The sequence below is a fragment of the Coloeus monedula genome (assembly GCF_965178545.1).
Source record: "Coloeus monedula genome assembly, chromosome: 5".
NCBI classification, from domain to species: Eukaryota; Metazoa; Chordata; class Aves; order Passeriformes; family Corvidae; genus Coloeus; species Coloeus monedula.
In genome coordinates, this window is record NC_138785.1 from 73,317,637 (window position 1) to 73,333,938 (window position 16,302).

Genomic DNA, 16,302 nt, shown 5'->3' on the forward strand with positions numbered 1-16,302 from the left:
CCCGCACCCCGTCTTGTGTCCTGCGCCCCAAACCCTGGAACCCTTTGTCCTGCGCCCCGTCCCCTGCACCCCATCCTCTCCCTGCACCCCTTCCCCGCCCCCCAGCTCGTCTCCCCTCCCCCGCATCCCTTATCCCCTCTCTGCACCCCAAACCCTGCACCCCATCTTGCCCCCTGCACCCTCTCCTGCTCCCCTAATCTCTTCCCTGCCCCCCAAAACCCTGCCCCTCCTTTCCCATCCCCACACTCCATCTTGTCTCCCGCACCTCATTTTCTCCACCCCTCCCCTTGTGCCCTGCACCCCAAACCCTGCACTCCCTCCCTGCCCCTAATCCCCCCCCCTGCACCCCAAACCCTGCCCCATTATGTCCCCAAAGCCTGCACCCCATCCTTCCCCCCGTATCCAGTCCCTGCACCCCCTCCTCTCCCCGCACCCCAGATCTCATCCCTGCACCCCTTCCTGACCCCCATCCCCCATCCTTTGCACCCCACCTTGCCCCTGCACCCCTTCCCTGACCCCTTATCCCCCTCCCCTGCACCCCAAACCCTTCCCCCTATCTCTTCCCTTGCCCGCCCGCCATATCCTCTACCCGCACCCCAAAACCTTCCCCTTCTTGCCCCCCAAATTCATCCACCCCTCCCTGCACCCCAAACCCAGCCCACCCCATCCCAACCCCCCCGCCCCTCCCGTCCCCCCCGCCCCCGCTGCCCTTTCCCGCACAGTTCCCCCCTTGTTCCCTGGGAGGGGGCGGCGATTTGGGGAAGCCAAACAACGTGGACGCTCCCCCCCCCTCCCAGATTCCAGGGACGGCCCCCCCAAACACGTGGGGGACCCCCCAAATTCCCACGGGGAAGGCCATAAAACCCCCCTTTTCTCCCCGCAGCCACCTCGGTGTGTGTGTGTGGGTGGGGGGGGTGCCCCCACTACACCCCAGCGCTGGATGCGGCGGGACCCCCTTGGGGGGCTTTGGGGGGACCCCCCAAAATAGCTGGGGGGGTTCCGGGGGTCCCGATGGAGGTGGGGGGGGGCCGCCGGCTGCGGATCCTGGAGGATCTCAACATGCTCTACATCCGCCAGATCGCCGCCAGCATCCAGGTGGGAATTTTGGGGGACCCCCTTCCCCTCCCCCGACTCCAAATCCGCGATCCCCCGGGACCCCCCGGAACACCCGGACCCCGGGTTTCCCGGGGTCCGGGTGTTCCGGGGGGTCCCGGGGGTCCCGGGAAGATGGAGTGCGCTCCTCATCCCATGGGATTCACCCCCTCATGAACCCCCAAAACCACGAGAGGGGGGATTTTGGGGTGGTCCCGCTCCCCCTGTTTCTCGCGGGGGGTTATTTATAGGTGATGACGTCACTGGAGGGGGGTGGGGGGGACGACGGCAGGGGCGGGATCGGGATCGGGATTAGGATCGGGATGGAGGAGCAGGAGGTACCGGGAAGGAGTTGTGGGGTTGAGGGAGGTCGGTGGAGGGAATCGGGTGTTTTGGGGGGGTGCTGAGGGGTTTATGGGGTGCGGGATGTGTTTGTGGGGTGCGCGGTAAATCCGTGGGGCGAGTGGTTCCCCCGTAGGGTTCAGGATGGATCTGTGGGGTGCATGGTTCCCCTAGGGGGTGCTGGATGAGTTTGTGGGGTGCGTGGCCTGCCTTTGGGGTGCACAGCTCCCCCGCGGGGTGCACGATGGATCTGTAGGGCACGTGGTTCCTTTATGGGGTGCACAGTGTGTTTGTGGGGTGCACGGTTCCCCCGTGGGGTGCAGGAATAATTTGTGGGGTGCCTCGTAAACCGATGGGGTGCACGCTGGATCCGTGGGGTGCGTGGCTCTGCAGTGGGGTCCATAAGGTGTTTGTGGGGTGCACGGTCTGCTTTTGGGGTTCACGGATTCCCCGTGGGGTACATGATGTGTCCACGGGGTTCCTGATAAATCTGTGGGGTACACGACGTGTTTGTGGGGTGCCTGGTAAATCTATGGGGTGCACGATGTGTGGGTGCAGCTGGGACCCCTAATGCCACAGGGACCACCAGGGATGCACCATCGGGACCTCGTAAGGGCAGGGCTGAGACCCCCAAACGAGTGTGGGACCCCCCCTCCCGTGTGTGTAGGGCTGGCACCCCTGTGCATGGCCGGGACCCCCGGGGGGACGTGGTTTGTGGGGTGCTTGGGTCCCCTATACCCAGCAGGTGCCTCCAGCCCCCCAATCCCCCCCGGACCCTCCCAAACCCCAAATGTGGGGAGGAGCTGGAGCTGCTGTGGGTATGGGAGGGGTTTTGGGACCCGCCTGACCCCCCAAATGTGCCCTGTTCTCAGGATCCAGAGCTGCTGTGGGAGCGAGAGGGGTTTTGGGGCTCCCCCTGACCCCCCCCAATGTGCCCCGTTCACAGGAGCGGGCTCTGGAGCGGGCGCTGCGGGTGCGGGAGGGGTTTTGGGCTCCCCCGACCCCCCCAAATGTGCCCCGTTCGCAGGAGCCGGAGCTGCAGCGGGCTCTGGAGCGGGCGCTGCGGGTGCGGGAGGGGGCCCGGCGGCTGCTCCCCGCCTGCAGCCGCCCCGAGCAGGCGCTGGAGACCACCAAGACCCTGGTGCTGTGCGATGCCAGGGTGGTCGCGGCGGGGGGGGAGCTGCAGCGGCGCCAGGAGGCTCGGCTGAGGGGGGCCCGGCGGTGAGGGACCCCAAAAATGATGGGGGAGGGCATTGGGTACCCCAAGGGACGCTCAAAGCTGCAGAAGGTGCCCTATGGAGCCCCGAAATTGGAGGGGGAATGGAGGAGCCCACAGGGTGGTGAGGGGCACCCCAAAATGCGGGGGGGGGAAGGAATGGGGGACCCCATGGAGGGTGTGGTGGGGAGGGTCCCCAAAATCTGGGGAGGGGGTTTGAGGACCTCGTGGGGGTTGCGGTGGTGAGGGACACCCCGAAACCTGGGGGGGAACACCGGGGACGTGGCAGTGAGGGGACCCCTAAAACGCAGAGGGTGGGATGAGGGACCCTGTGGGTGAGGGACACCCCGAAATTTGGGGGGAATTGGGGAACGCAGGAGAGCACAGCTGTGGGGGTGAGGTGGCAGGAGCCACCCCAAAGCTGGGGGGAGCACCCCAAAAACCTGGGGGGAGCTTTGCTGACCCCCTGCCGTGCCCCCGCAGCCCCTCGGACGCCGGGCCCGGGGCTGAGCGGGTGCCGTGCCGGGGCACTGTCTGCATCTCAGGTATGGGGGGGCCGGGGGTCCCCGGGGGGGTTCTGGGGAGGGGGGACCCCATCCTCTCTGCCTGCCCGCCCTGGGGCACCGTGTGCATTTTTGGTGGGGGGTCTGGGGGTGTCGCAGGGGGTCTTACCCCCCTCACGCCCCGCCACCCCAGATTTGCGCATCCCGCTGATGTGGAAGGACACCGAGTACTTCAGGAACAAGGGGGGTGAGTGTTGGGGTGCTGGGGGTCCCCCCTTTTCCCTGTGACCCCCTCTGTGACCCCCCCTGATCCCCAGTGCCCCCCCAGAGCTGCACCGCTGCGCCGTGTTCCTGCTGCTGCAGGTGGGGGCCGAGATCCACGACACCCCCACGGTGCTGGTGGACCGAACCCTCACTGACATCTGCTTCGAGGGCGCCGTGCTCTTGTGAGGGGGGGCACGGGACCCCCGACACCCTCACACTCCTCCCTGGGACCCCCCTATGGGACCCTCGACACCCCCACATCCCCCCCTCAGCTTCTCTATGGGGCCCCTGGCCACCCCAATAAGCCCCCATGGGATCCCTGATCCCTCCCATGGGACCCCCAACCCACCCCACAGGACCCCTGAGACCCCCCCCGCACCTTTGGGACCCCTGATCACCTCCACACCCCCCCAGGGACACTGACACCCCCCATGGGACCCCAGATCACTCTGGTTCTCCCCCCCACCAGGGACCTCTGCCACCACCAAACCCCCCTTGGGGAGCCCCACCCTCATCTGCCTCCCTCCAGGGGACCCCTGACCCCACTCTGGGGACCTCTGACCACTTCGGAGGGTGACCCCTGCCCTCCTCTGCCCCTCCCTGGGGACCCCTGCCCACCCTTGGGAGGGACCCCTGCCCCACACCTCCCCTCTGGGACCCCCCCCGTCGGTGACCCCACTGTCCGTGGGGTGTCCGTGGGGGTGTCCCCTGCTCTCGCTGACCCCGCTGTGCCCCCCAGCTCCGAGGCGAGCCCCGATTTCGAGCTGAAGGTGGAGCTGTACAGCGCCGGGCTGCCCGGCGGGGGGGCGCAGGGCAGCACCCCCAAAAAGCTGGCCACGCGCCTCAGCACCTCCCTGGGCCGCTCCTCCGGGCGCCGGGCACGGGCGGCCATGGAGGGGGGGCCCGGCAGCCCCCCGGGCACCGGCGGCACCGGGGCACTGCTGCTGCCACCCCCAGGCGTCCCGTGAGTACCCCCGAGATCCCCCCGGTACACCCCCACCCCCCCCGTGTGTGCCCCATGTCCCCCCTGTGCCCCCAAACCCCCCCATCCTCCCCGACCCCCCACAGACCCCTTCCACCTCCCCATGGCACCCCCCTGACCCCCTCATGGTGTCCCCCGGGTGTCCCCGGTGCACACACCCCCTGTACCCCCCAAGACCCCCCGCAGTGTCCCCCTGACCCCCCCGTTGTCCCCCAGGTGTCCCCAATTCCAGCTCCTGGCCCACGCCGCGCTGTCCCTGGCGCAGGTGCACGACGGGTTCCGCACCCACGACCTCGTCGTCGCCGCCGACGGTCAGTGGGGCCCCACGGCACCCCAAAACACCCCATGGCACCCGTTAACACCCCGTAACCACCCTGTAACACCCCACAGCACCCCATGGTACCCCATAACACGGGGAACGGGGCTGGGACAGATGGAGAAGGGTCTGGGGGTCCTGACAGGGTGGAGAGGGAGATCTTGGGGTCCTGAAAGGGTGTGGGTGGGGTTTGGCGTCTAGGTGAACGGGGCTCCTGGCAAGAGGAGGAGGTGGGTCTGGGCTCCTTTTGGGGTTTGGGGATCCCTCTCAACCCCCAAGACCCTCATGTGTCCCCTTCCCAGAGCAGAGCCACTGCTGGGAGGGCTTGGGGTCGGTGTGGGGGTCCCTCCCAGCCCCTCCATGTCCCCCCCTGTCCCCCCGTGTCCCCCCCCAGAGCAGAGCCCCTGCTGGGTGCCCCTGTATGGGCGCATGTGCTGCCGCCTGGCGGCCAGGCCGAGCTGCATGGACACCGCCGCGGCGACCGGGACCCTGCGGCTGCAGGTGAGGGACGGGAACGGCACCGGGAACGGCACCGGGAACGGCACCGGGAACGGCAGAGAGGGGTGGGATAGAGGGATGGGATGTGTTAACATCCCGGTGGGAACAGGGACCCTGCGGCTGCAGGTGAGGGACGGGAACGGCACCGGGAATGGGATCGGGAATGAGATTGGGAATGAGAGACAGGGGTGGGATGGGGAATGGGGGAGAGGGGTGGGATAGAGGAATGGGATGTAGGGATGGAATATAGGGATGGGATAGAGGGATGGGATATAGGAATGGGATAGAGGGCTGGGAGAGAGAAATGGGATATAGGGATGAGATATAGGGATGGGATAGAGAAGTGGGATAGAGGGATGGGATAGAGAAATGGGATATAGGAATGGGATAGAGGAATAGGACAGAAGGATGGGATATAGGGATGGGATAGAGGGATGGGATAGAGAAATGGGATATGGGAATGGGATAGAGGAATAGGACAGAAGGATGGGATATAGGGATGGGATAGAGGGATGAGCTGCGTAAACATCCCCACAATAACGGGGACCCTGTGGCTACCGGTGAGGGAACGGGATAGAGGGAATGGGATTGGGAATGGGATAGAGGGATGGGACATATCAACACCCCTGTGGTAACTGGGACCCGGTGGCTGCAGTAGGGGAATGGGATTGGGCATGGGAAAGGGGTGGGATAGAAGGATGGATATGGGGACACAGATAAGGGGGAACGGGGGTGGGTAGAGAGATGGGGACAAGGATGAGAACAGGACAGGGATGGGGACAAAGATGGGCATGGAATGTGGTCAGACAGAGAGGAATGGGATGAGGACAGTGACGTGCATGGGAACAAGAACAGGGACAGACACAAGGGTAGGACGGAGATGGGAAGGGACAAGAACAGGGACAGGGGATGGGAATGGGTTGGGATGAGAATGGGGACAGAGCTGGGGACAGGATGGGTGGTGACAGCTCTCGTCCATCCCCACCAGGGGCTCTGGACTGGTGGGGCTGGAGCTGGGGGGATCCCTGTGCTGGGTACAGAATCGGGGGGCACTCTGGTCACCCGCGGGTGCTGACGGCTCCGGGGGTCTCACTGCAGGCGCCAGGGGCTGAGGGGCCGAGCGGGCCCCCCTTGTTCTGCGTCCTGCGGGGCCCGGGGCTGCTCTGCTACGGCAGCGCCGGCGAGGCCGAGGCCGGGCAGGAGCCCAGACTCACCATCGCTGTCACCAAGGTGTGGGGGACACGGGGGGCACGGGGGTGGGGGGCTATGGGGGGCACGGAGGGCTGTGGGGGTTATGGGGACTATGGGGTTATGGGGGGTGGGTATGGGGGATGTGGGGCACATGGAGGGAGTGGGTAGCGGGAGCAAAGGGGGCTGTGGGGGGCTCTGGGTGGTTGGAGGTTTATGGGGTGTTCTGGGGGGGCTGTGGGGCTGCGGGGTCCAAGGTGTCCCGGTGCCGCAGGACACGCGGGTGCGCGCGGTGGAGTCGGGGGGCCGCGGGCAGCCCCCCGGGGTGGCCGTCACCAACCGGCTGGGCGGGGAGGAGGTGACGCACACGCTGGTGGCCGAGAGCGTGGCCGAGGCCCAGCGCTGGCTCGAAGCCTTCGGGCAGCACCTCTACGACTTGGGTGAGCCGGGACCCCAAGGATGCCCCCCAGATCTGCGGGAACGCCCATCATCCCTTTGGGACACCCCCTCCCATCCCTGCGGGATCTCCCAGCCCTGTGGGACCCTCCACCTTGGTGGGACCCTGTCCCAGTGGGATCCCCGTTGTTAAAGGACCCCCAGCCCAGTGGGACCCCCTCATCCTGTGGGATTCCCACCCTGGCAAGACCCCAGACCATCCCTGTGGGACCCATCCCTGCGGGACCCCCCTACAGGACCTCCAACCCCGTGGGACCCCAGTCCTGAGAGCACCCCCATCCCCGTGAGACCCCCATCCCGAGCTGACCCCATGCAACGGAACCCCCATCCCACTGCAATCCCAATCCCAGCTCACTCCCCGTCTCGGGAGCACCTGGATCCCGGGGGGCTCCGTCCCACGGCCCCCCCATTGTCCCCGCTCCCGCAGCCCAGTGGAAGCAGTGCTGTGAGGAGCTGATGCGGATCGAGGAGCCTCCCCCGCGCCGCCCCCCGGCCCCGCTGCCCCCCCAGGGCTCACTCTACCACCAGACGGGTGAGTGGGGTCGGGGGGGGGGTCTCTCTGGGGGGGCTCTGCTCTGTCTCCCCCTCTCTGCTCTCTGCTCGCTCCCTAACGCTGCTCTTCTCGCTGTCCCCCCCGCTCTGTACCCCCCCGCCCCATTTCTTTCCCCCCGCCCCTGCCGCTCTGCCACCCCTCTCCCGCGCCCCCCCCCAGCCCCGCCGGGCCCCCCCGGGACCCCCCCGGGCGAGGGGCTCCTGCTGCAGGAGAACGTCTCGGCCGAGATCCGGGCGCTGCTCAGCTCCTACTACAGCGACAGGTGATGGGGGGGGGGGGGACACGGGGGGGCCCCGAGACAGAGCCACACACAGCCCCCCCCCACTGCCACAGCACCCCCAGGATGGCCGTGAGGACTGGGGGTGGGGGGGGGGGGAGCAGCGAAGGGACCCCCAAACCCCCACCACTACCTGTGAGGGCTGTGGGGCATCCATGGGGGGCTGGGGTGGCACTGGGTGTAATGGGGGGGCCATTCACAGCCCCCACCCCACGGCACAGCAGCCGGGGGTTTGGGGGGGTCTGGGGATGCCCCTGACCCCCCTGTGACCCCCCCTTTCCCCTTCCCCCCAGCTATTGACCCCTCCGATGACATCGTGGCGGTGACCGACATCCTGACGCGGCACCGGGGGGGTCCCCAAGCGCCGGGCTCGCCCCCGTGGCTGTCGCTGTTCGAGGGGCCCCCCCTGCGCAGCCCCAGCCCCCCCCGCCGGGGCCGCCCCCGCACCCTGTCCCTCGATGCCCGGCTCAGCACCCTGAAGGGCCGGGGGGGCCCCCCCAAGCCCCCCCACTCCAGCTCCTCCAGCAGCGGCAGCAGCAGCCCAGGACCCCCCCAGCGTGACCCCCCCAGACCCCTCCAGTCCCGGGTGTGACCCCCAGCACTTTGGGGAGGGGGAGGGGACAGGGAGGATGGACGCCCCCCCACCCTGCTCGCCACAGGGGTTTGGGGGGGGTGGGGGCTCCCAGCTTCTGTTTCTGGGGAGAAACTGGAATTTCTGCCCCTCCCCATGCTGGGGGGGGCTCAGGGCTAAACTCCAAAAAGGGGGGGGGCTGGTTTCCTTCCCCCCCCCCACAAGGGTGGGTGCTGGGGACCCCCCCCCACTGCAGGGGGGTTCCCCCAGGGTGGGTGCTCAGGGTCTAACCCGGGGAGGGGCACAGGGACCCCCCCCCCCAGCTCTGCTTTCCCTCACCTCTAACCCAGGGGGGACACGACGCCCCTGGCAGCCCCCTCCCCCAATTAATAATGTTCACTAATAATTTGCATTAAAATTTATTTAACAGCTGCTCTGTGTGATTTCGGGGGGGGGGGGGGGGTGGGGGTCCCTGTGCCCGGGTGGGGGGGCCGTGCTCCCCCATCCTGTGCTGCCACCAGAGGGGGGGGGAGGTTTGGGGTGCTGCCCTCTCCCCAAGCTGCTCATTTGGGGTGCAAGTGGGGGGTGGAGGCTGTGCTGGGGGTGTGTGGGGAGGGGGCGTCCATCCTGGGGGCTGTGGTGCCATAGGGGGGACCCTGCCCCAAAAGGGGGTGCTGGCCCCCCCCCACCTACACTGCATGGGGGGAGAGGTCCTCGTCCTCGGTGGGGGGGGTGGGGCCCCCCAAAAGCGGTGGGTGGGGGGCGTCACGGGCCAGCAGCAGCGCGAAGCCTGGGGAGAGAGTGGGGTTGAGATGGGGGGGGGGGCTGGGGGAGGTTTTGGGGGGTTTTGGGTGGGGTTGGGTAGTTTTGGGGGGGTTTACGGGGGAGTTTTGGGGTACCTGGAGTGGCTTTGTGCAGGACGAGGTTCTCGCTGGGCTCGTCCCCCTGCAAAGAGTGGGGGGACTTGAGGGGTCCCTCCACCCCCAGATGTGCCCGCGCCCCTCACCAGGGGACTCCACCCCATCTCCCATCATGCCCCCCACCCCGTTCCCCATCCAGTCCCACCCCAACCCCCAGAACCAGCCCCCAGGGCCGTGTATTGCCCTCTGCCCCCCGCCCCAAAACCTGCAGCCCCCACAGTCCCCGTGCCCCTCCATCACCTCCAGCCCCACATAACCCCAGAGCCCCTTTTGGCCCCCCCACATCTCCCCCAGCCCCACACCGTACCTGCCCCGGGGGGGGTCTCGGCTCCCAGGGGGCCTCCCAGCCCCCCCACTCGTGCCCCCCGATTCCATTGCGCCCCAAATCCTGGGGGTCCTGCACCGGGCGGGGGGGGCCGGGGCTGTGCAGGGGAGGCCCGGCCGGGGGTATTGGGGACCCTTCCCGCGGGCTGGGGACCCCCTCAACCAGCGGCCCCAGAGATTCCCATGCCGGGGGGCTGGGCAGGGGGGGAGTGTCCGGGAGGGGCCCCTCCTCATCCCGGGGGGGCCTGGGGGGAGACCCCAAGCCGGGAGTGCTGGAAGGAGGGAGGGGCTCTACCCCATAAGTGCTTTCAGAACACCCCGACCCAGAGGGGCCAGGGGGGATCCCCATCTGGGGGGGGCTGGGAGGGGGCCCAGACATGGCAGAGGGGGACTCTGACCCGGTGGTGGCAAAACTGGGGGTCCCCAGGGTGGCAGAGGGAGGGGTCCCAGTTCCCATGGGGCTGGAAGGGGTCCCAGTGGTGGTACATTGGGGGGTGCCCGACACCACAGGGCTGGGGGGGCTCCTTGGGGTGGCAGAGGGAGGGGTCCCTGTCCCCCCGGGGCTGGGGAGAGTCCCGGTGGTGGCACTTTGGGGGGTCCCCGTCCCCACAGGACTGGTGGCAAGGGGGGACCCTGCTCGGGCTGGGCTGGGGGGGGTCCCCAGGGTGCCACGTTGTGGGGTCCCTGTCCCCACAGCACTGAGGGGGGTCCTGGTGGTGGCACTTTGGGGGGTCCCCGTCCCCACAGGACTGGTGGCATGGGGGGACCCTGCTCGGGCTGGGCTGGGGGGGGTCCCCAGAGCGGCAGAGGGAGGGGTGCCCCTGCCCGTGGGGCTAGCGGGGGTCCCGCTGGCGGCACATTGGGGGGTCCCTGTCCCCGCGGGGCCGGGGGGCAGAGGCGGCGGCAGCCGGCGGGGGCTGGGGGGCGGTGCCCCCCTGGAGACGCCGGGCGGGGGGGTCTGGGGGGGCTCCGGCCGGCGGAAGATGAAGGCGGATTCCGTCAGGCTGCGCTGGTACCGCAGGAAGGGCCGGCGGGCACCTGGCGGAAGGCGGGAGGTCAGCAGGGACCCCCAGAGCCCTCCGTGCCCCCCAACCCCTCCATGGCACCTACCGGGGGTGCTGCCGGGCAGGGGCGACGTGGACGTGGAGCCCGAGCGCTCCCGCTGCCGAAAGAATTCCCGGGGGTTCTGGGTGCGCTGGGAGACCAGGATGGCGGCTTCCTGCGGGATCGGGGGGTCAGCGGGGGTGTGGCACAGGGCGCAGGGCCGGTGGCCCCGTGACCCGGGGGCAGGGAGGGACCCGGTCCCGACACTCACGGCAGCCGTCCCGCTGACCCCGCTGCGCCCCCCGCGCTCCCGCTCGGCCGCCTCCTGCTCCCGCTGCTGCTGTTCCTGCGGGACACGGCGGCCATGGGAAACATGGATCCCTCAGGATGGAGCCCTCGCATCTCCCCAGGTTAGACCCCCCCACCCCGGATCCCCCTGAAATAAACCTCCTGTATTCCTTGCGATGGACCCGCTCGATCCCTCAGGATGGACATCCCAGATTCCCTGGGATGAACCCCTTCAGATCCCCCAGGATAGACCCCTAGAACCCCTGGATCCCCTGGGATGAACCCCCTGGATCATCTCAGGATGGAACTCCTGGATCACCCGGGATGGATGTCCCAGATCCCGCCCCCTCCCCCCTCCCTAGATCCCGCAGGATGGGACCCACAGATCCCCTAGGATGAACCCCCTGGATCCTGCTGGGATGGAGCCCTCTTATCTCCCTTGATCCCCCTGAGACCCTCCCCATTCCAGCCCCCTTCCCGCTCACCCATCGCTCCTGCTCCTTCCTCCGCTCCTCCGCGTCCAGCCGCGCCTGCTCCTGCCTGCGGGGCCGGGAGTTGGGGCGTCAGGGAGAGATTATAGGGATGGGACACGAGGATGGGACATGGCACACAGATGGGAAACACCAGTGGGGTATGGGAATGGGGACACGGGGATGGAGACATGGGGATGGGACACAGGGATGAGGATGGGACATGGGGATGGGAACATGGATGGAGACACGGGGCTGGGAGAGGGATGGAGCCCAGTGTTGCCCCTCACCGGCGCTCCTCGATGAGCCGCTCCCGCTCCTGCAGCCGCCGCTCCCGCTCCGCCGCCTGCAGCCGCTCCTCCTCCATGCGCTCCCGCTCCCAGCGCCGCCGCTGCTCCCGCTCCCGCTGCCGCTCCTGCTCCTTCCGCTGCTGCTCCTCGCGCTGCGCACGCACCGGGATCAGCGCCGGGATCGGCACTGCGAGCCATCACCGGGACCTGGACCGGGAACTCACCCGCCCCGGCACCAGGAGCGGCACTGGGACCCCTCTGCCATCGGCACCGGCACGGAGAACCGGCACCGGGACTGGGAGACCGCCGCACTTCACATTGGGACTCTCGCAGCCTCGGCACCAGGACCAGGACCGGGACCCCATCGACCTCAACACCAGCACTGGCACCAGAACCCCCCTCGGTCTCGGCACTGGGACCGGGACCCCACTGCACCCCACACCGGGACTGGGATCCCCACCAAGCTCGGCACCGGGACCCCTGGGCTCAGCCCCTGGCAACCCCAGCCCGAGGCAGCAGCCGTGACCCCATTCCTGGGATACCGGGGGACCGTGGGGACCTCCCAGCCCTTCCCCAGCCCCCCGACAACTCACCTCAGCCTGTTCCCAGAAGGAATCGCGCTGGGTGCGCTGGAGCTCCAGCGCCGGGTTGGTCTTGCGGTAGTTGGTTCCCTGGGGAGCACAGGCGGGTCAGGGTGGGACCCCCAGAACTCCCCAACACCCCCTGCCCGGGGACTCCCGGGAAGGGTGACCGAGCACCCATCGCCCCCCAGGTGTCCTCCCCATTCCCGCGGGGACATCGCCCCACCGAGACCCCCACTCACCACCAGCTCCGGGGTGTCTTGGGGGGTCCTCCTGGGGGGGCGAGGGGCGGGGGGCTCCAGCTGTGCCAGCACTCGGCGCAGCCCCTCCAGCGTCACCTCCTCGGAGCGGCGGGCGCTGATCACCGCCGTGGCCTCCTGCCGCCGGGAGGGGACGGGATGGGACCGTGCCACCCCTCCCACGGCCCACCCCCCGCATGGATCCACACTCCCCGGGGAATCCCGGCACAATTCCCTCGGACGTGTCAGGCGTGGGACTGGATCCAGACGTGGGGCCGGATCCAGATCCCGGACCCAGACAGATCACCGGAAGCTGTTCCGGGCGATGGGGAGGGCAGGACCCCCCCCCCCCCCCCTCCGTCAGGACGGGATGGAGGGGGCAGGGATCCCAACCACAGCTCCGGCACGGCGGCCAAGACTGGGAGCACTGGGAAAGCGGCGGCTGAGTCAGCAGCGCCAGGAATGCGCCCGGGCACAGGCAAAGGTCGGGGCGGCGAGGTGGGGGAGACAGGGGCAGGAATGGGGAACACGGGGGGGGCGGGGACCCCAACACACCACCCCAGGACCCCCCGAGGGCTCCGTGCCCCCCACTCACCCTGAAGAAGCTCCGGATGGCCGGCAGGTGTCCGGCACACGCCGCCCTCAGCGGTTCTGGCACCTTTTCCCCCACCTGGCACCGCACCCATTGCTCAGCCCGGGGGGGTCCCATGCGGGGGTCCCCCCGGGATGCCCCCCCGCACTCACCCAGCTGATAAGGACGATCCTGGGGGTGCCAGAACCAGGATCGGGGACCCGGCACAGCCCGTACATGACGCTGCCGACAGAGAATTTCCCAGCGAGCTCATCCGGCCCCCCGGCTGTAAGGAGGGGGGGTCAGAGGGGGTACGGGGGAACTGGGGGGACCCCCCAGTACTCCCCGACAGCTTCGCTCCCGGTACCTCCGGAATCCAGGAGCTTGAGGTCGTGGTGCTTCTCATAGCCAAAGACGGCCCTGGAGGGGGAGAAGGGGGGGGTCAGGGTGGGGGTCAAGGTGGGGGGGTCAGGGTGAGCGTCCCACAAGGTGCGGGACCTGCCGGGCTTGGGCACCACCCGTGTTCCCCCATGCCACCAGCTTGGGATGAATTCATGGAAGTGCCGCCGGCAGCATCCGCCCCCGGGACAATGGGAATGTGGGAAGCGCCGGAGCTGCACGGCCCCCCCCCCAACGACCCCCCTCCCCCCCGTGAGGAGGTGCCGGGACCCCCGCCCGACCCTGGGAAGGCTCCGGGGGCCCCATCTCGGAGGGACCCACACCCCCCCCCCCCGGCATTTCCAGCGGCTCTGCCCCTCTTTGTTCCCGCGTGGCTCCGGTTCCGGGCGCACGCGGGACACGGCTGGGCACGGCTCCGGCAGCACGCGTGGAGCACGGCGCGGCGGGGCACGTCACGCATGTCACGGCATGTCGCGACAGGCTGCGGCGCCACATGGCGGGACAGAGCCCGGCACGCGGCCGGGCGGGCGCCGGGAGGAGCCGGCGCTGGAGCCGGTCCAGCCGCGCTCCGGGGGCAGAGGGCAATGCCCGGGTGGCCGGTGGCCACAGTGACGGGCGGCCCCGTGACGACGGGGGGCTGCGAGGCCGATGAGCCCCGGTGCCGTCGCCCCCCATCCCGGAATGGGGGTTTTGGGGGACACCGGCTCGGGCTCCACGGCACCGGCACCAAAGAGGGGCCAGCCCGGGACCCCCAACCCTGTCTCGTCTCGGGACCGGCGTCTCCCCGGTGCAGCCGGGCAGAACCCCCCTCACCGCACCCCGGGGTGCTCCCCCACTCCCGCAACCCCCCCCGGGCCCGTCCTGCCCCCGCCCCGGGCGGCGGCGCCGCTCCCACCCCGGCGGCACCGGGAGGGACCGGGCGGGACGGGACGAGACCGTGCGGGACTCCCGGTTCCCAGCGAGGCGGCACGTAGGGCTCAGTCCTGGGACCCCCATGGGGACCGGCACCCCCGGCCGAGACCCCGGTGCGCCCCGCAGCCTCCGTCCCGGTGCCGGTAACGGTGCCTCTCGGACCGCCCCCGACGCCCCGGCCCGTGCCGGTGCCTGTTCCTGCTCCCGTTCCCGGTCCTGTGTCCGGTGCCTGTCTCGGTGCCCATTTCCAGTCTCGGTCCCCTCTTCCGTTCGCGGACCCATTCCCCTGTTCCCTCTGCCGGGTCCTCATTGCCGGTGCCCTGTTCCCGGTCGTTTCTTCCGTCCCCCTTCTCGGTCTCCGTTCCCGGCTCCCGTTCCCTCTCCCGGTGTCCCCCGCCCTCCCATTCTCACCAGTCGGTCGCAGCCCGGGGGTTCCCCACGTCCTCCCGCGCCGCCAGCAGCGCCAGCCGGTACCGCTCCAGTCCCGGCCCCGCCATCCCGATCCCGGGGCCGATCCCGATCCCGGGGCCGATGCCGATCCCGGGGCCGCCGCCGCCCTGCGCCCGCCCCTCCCTCCCCCGCCGCCCCCCCCCGACGCTTTCCACCGCCCACGGGCGGCACCGGGCGGGGCGGGGGCGGGAGCGGCCGGGAGGCACCGGGACGGGACGGGCGGCGCTGGGAGCACTGGGAGCACTGGGAGCACTGGGGCGCGGGTGCCGGGCCTGGGTCCCGCACTGGGACAGGGTCCCGCACTGGGATGGGGGTCCTGTAATGGGATGAGGGTCCGGTACTGGGATGAAGGTCCCATACTGGGATGATGGTCCTGCACCGGGATGAGGGTCCCGTACTGGGATGAGGATCCCGTACTGGGATGAGGATCCCGTACTGGGATGAGGCTGCTGTGCCAGATTCCCATTCTGGGACATCGATTCAGGTCCCAGGATCCCACAGCAGGACATGGATCTCACACCAGGATGTGGAGCAGGTCCCAGGGGCCCGCACTGGGACGTGTGCCAGGGTCCAGCATCGGAATGTGGCTGCGGTGCCAGGATCCCACACCAGGATGAGGGTCCCCAGACTGGGATGTGGGTGCAGGTTCCTGGGGGCCCAAACTGGGATGTGGGTGCTGTGCCAGGATCCTGTGCTGGGATGAGGATCCCACACTGGAATGTGGGTGCTGGGCCAGGATCCTGGACTGGGATCAGGGTGCTATGCCAGGATCCAGCACCCAGCCAAGGAGGGGGGTGTGTCCCTCTTCCCTCTTGTGTCCCCCCCATCCCTGGAGCCTCTCCTGACATACCCTTTTTATGCCAGGAAATGGGATTTTGGGGGGCTGGAGGAGTCTCCGGGTCCCCCTCGACCATGAAGGTGCTCGGGGTTGCCCCGGGGACATTCCCAGCTCAGTGTCTGGCCCGCCCCATCCGCACACGGCCCCCGTCCCAAAGCCTCTCCCATCGTTCCCTTATTTGGGCACCGCGACTGGAAAATCCCAAACCCCCAGGGAGGAAAAAAATGCTGGAAAATGGGATCTTGGGCCCAGCAACACGCCCAGCCCCGTGTGTGGCGAGCCGGGTCACCCCCTGTCCCAGTGCCACTGGTGTGACTGGCATTACTGGTGTCACTGGTCTCACTGCTGTTACTGGTGTCGCTAGTGCCATTTGGGTTGTTGGTGTCACTGGTTTTACTGGTGTCACTGGTATTATTGGTTTTGCTGGTACCACTGGTGCCACTGGTTTTATTGGTGTCACTGGTGTTACAGGCTTTGCTGTCACTGCTGATGTCACTGGTTTTACTGGCGTCACTGGTTTTACTGGTGTCACTGGTGTCACTGGTTTTGCTGCACCGCTGGTGTCACTGGTTTTACTGGTGTCACTGGTGTTACTGGTTTTGCTGTCACTGCTGGTGTCACTGGTTTTATTGGTTTCAATGCTGTCATTGCTGTCCCTGTTGTCGCTGCTGTCACTGCTGTCGCTGCTGTCGCTGGTTGTGCTGGTGTAACCGGTGTT

At 68.6% G+C, this 16,302-nt stretch overlaps 2 protein-coding genes across 3 annotated transcripts; one reads left to right on the top strand and one right to left on the bottom strand.

Moving 5' to 3' along the window:
* Positions 1 to 883: 883 nt before the first annotated feature.
* On the top strand, positions 884 to 8,113 carry RTKN (rhotekin; the record flags this gene model as incomplete). Of its 2 annotated transcripts, XM_082281708.1 has the most annotated exons (13): positions 884 to 1,095; positions 2,462 to 2,655; positions 3,134 to 3,195; positions 3,347 to 3,400; positions 3,482 to 3,599; positions 4,157 to 4,381; positions 4,616 to 4,710; positions 5,110 to 5,216; positions 6,312 to 6,443; positions 6,676 to 6,841; positions 7,285 to 7,389; positions 7,570 to 7,672; positions 7,981 to 8,113. In XM_082281708.1, exons 1-13 carry the CDS (start codon positions 1,012 to 1,014, stop codon positions 7,985 to 7,987), a joined length of 1,452 nt encoding a protein of 483 aa, XP_082137834.1. In that variant the 5' UTR covers positions 884 to 1,011. The 2 variants fall into 2 exon arrangements, with proteins under 2 accessions (XP_082137834.1, XP_082137835.1); XM_082281709.1 differs by lacking the exon at positions 7,981 to 8,113 and having other exon boundaries at positions 7,570 to 7,676.
* An 834-nt stretch (positions 8,114 to 8,947) lies between these two features.
* On the bottom strand, positions 8,948 to 14,841 carry LOC309573250 (uncharacterized protein; the record flags this gene model as incomplete). The annotated part of the gene is made up of 13 exons (XM_082282013.1): positions 14,708 to 14,841; positions 13,353 to 13,405; positions 13,159 to 13,271; positions 13,010 to 13,084; positions 12,418 to 12,552; positions 12,188 to 12,265; positions 11,595 to 11,746; positions 11,320 to 11,374; positions 10,818 to 10,892; positions 10,613 to 10,721; positions 9,486 to 10,540; positions 9,158 to 9,203; positions 8,948 to 9,048 (listed from the first exon to the last, which is right to left on the bottom strand). Exons 1-13 carry the CDS (start codon positions 14,791 to 14,793, stop codon positions 8,948 to 8,950), a joined length of 2,133 nt encoding a protein of 710 aa, XP_082138139.1. The 5' UTR covers positions 14,794 to 14,841.
* Between the last annotated feature and the right edge of the window lie 1,461 nt (positions 14,842 to 16,302).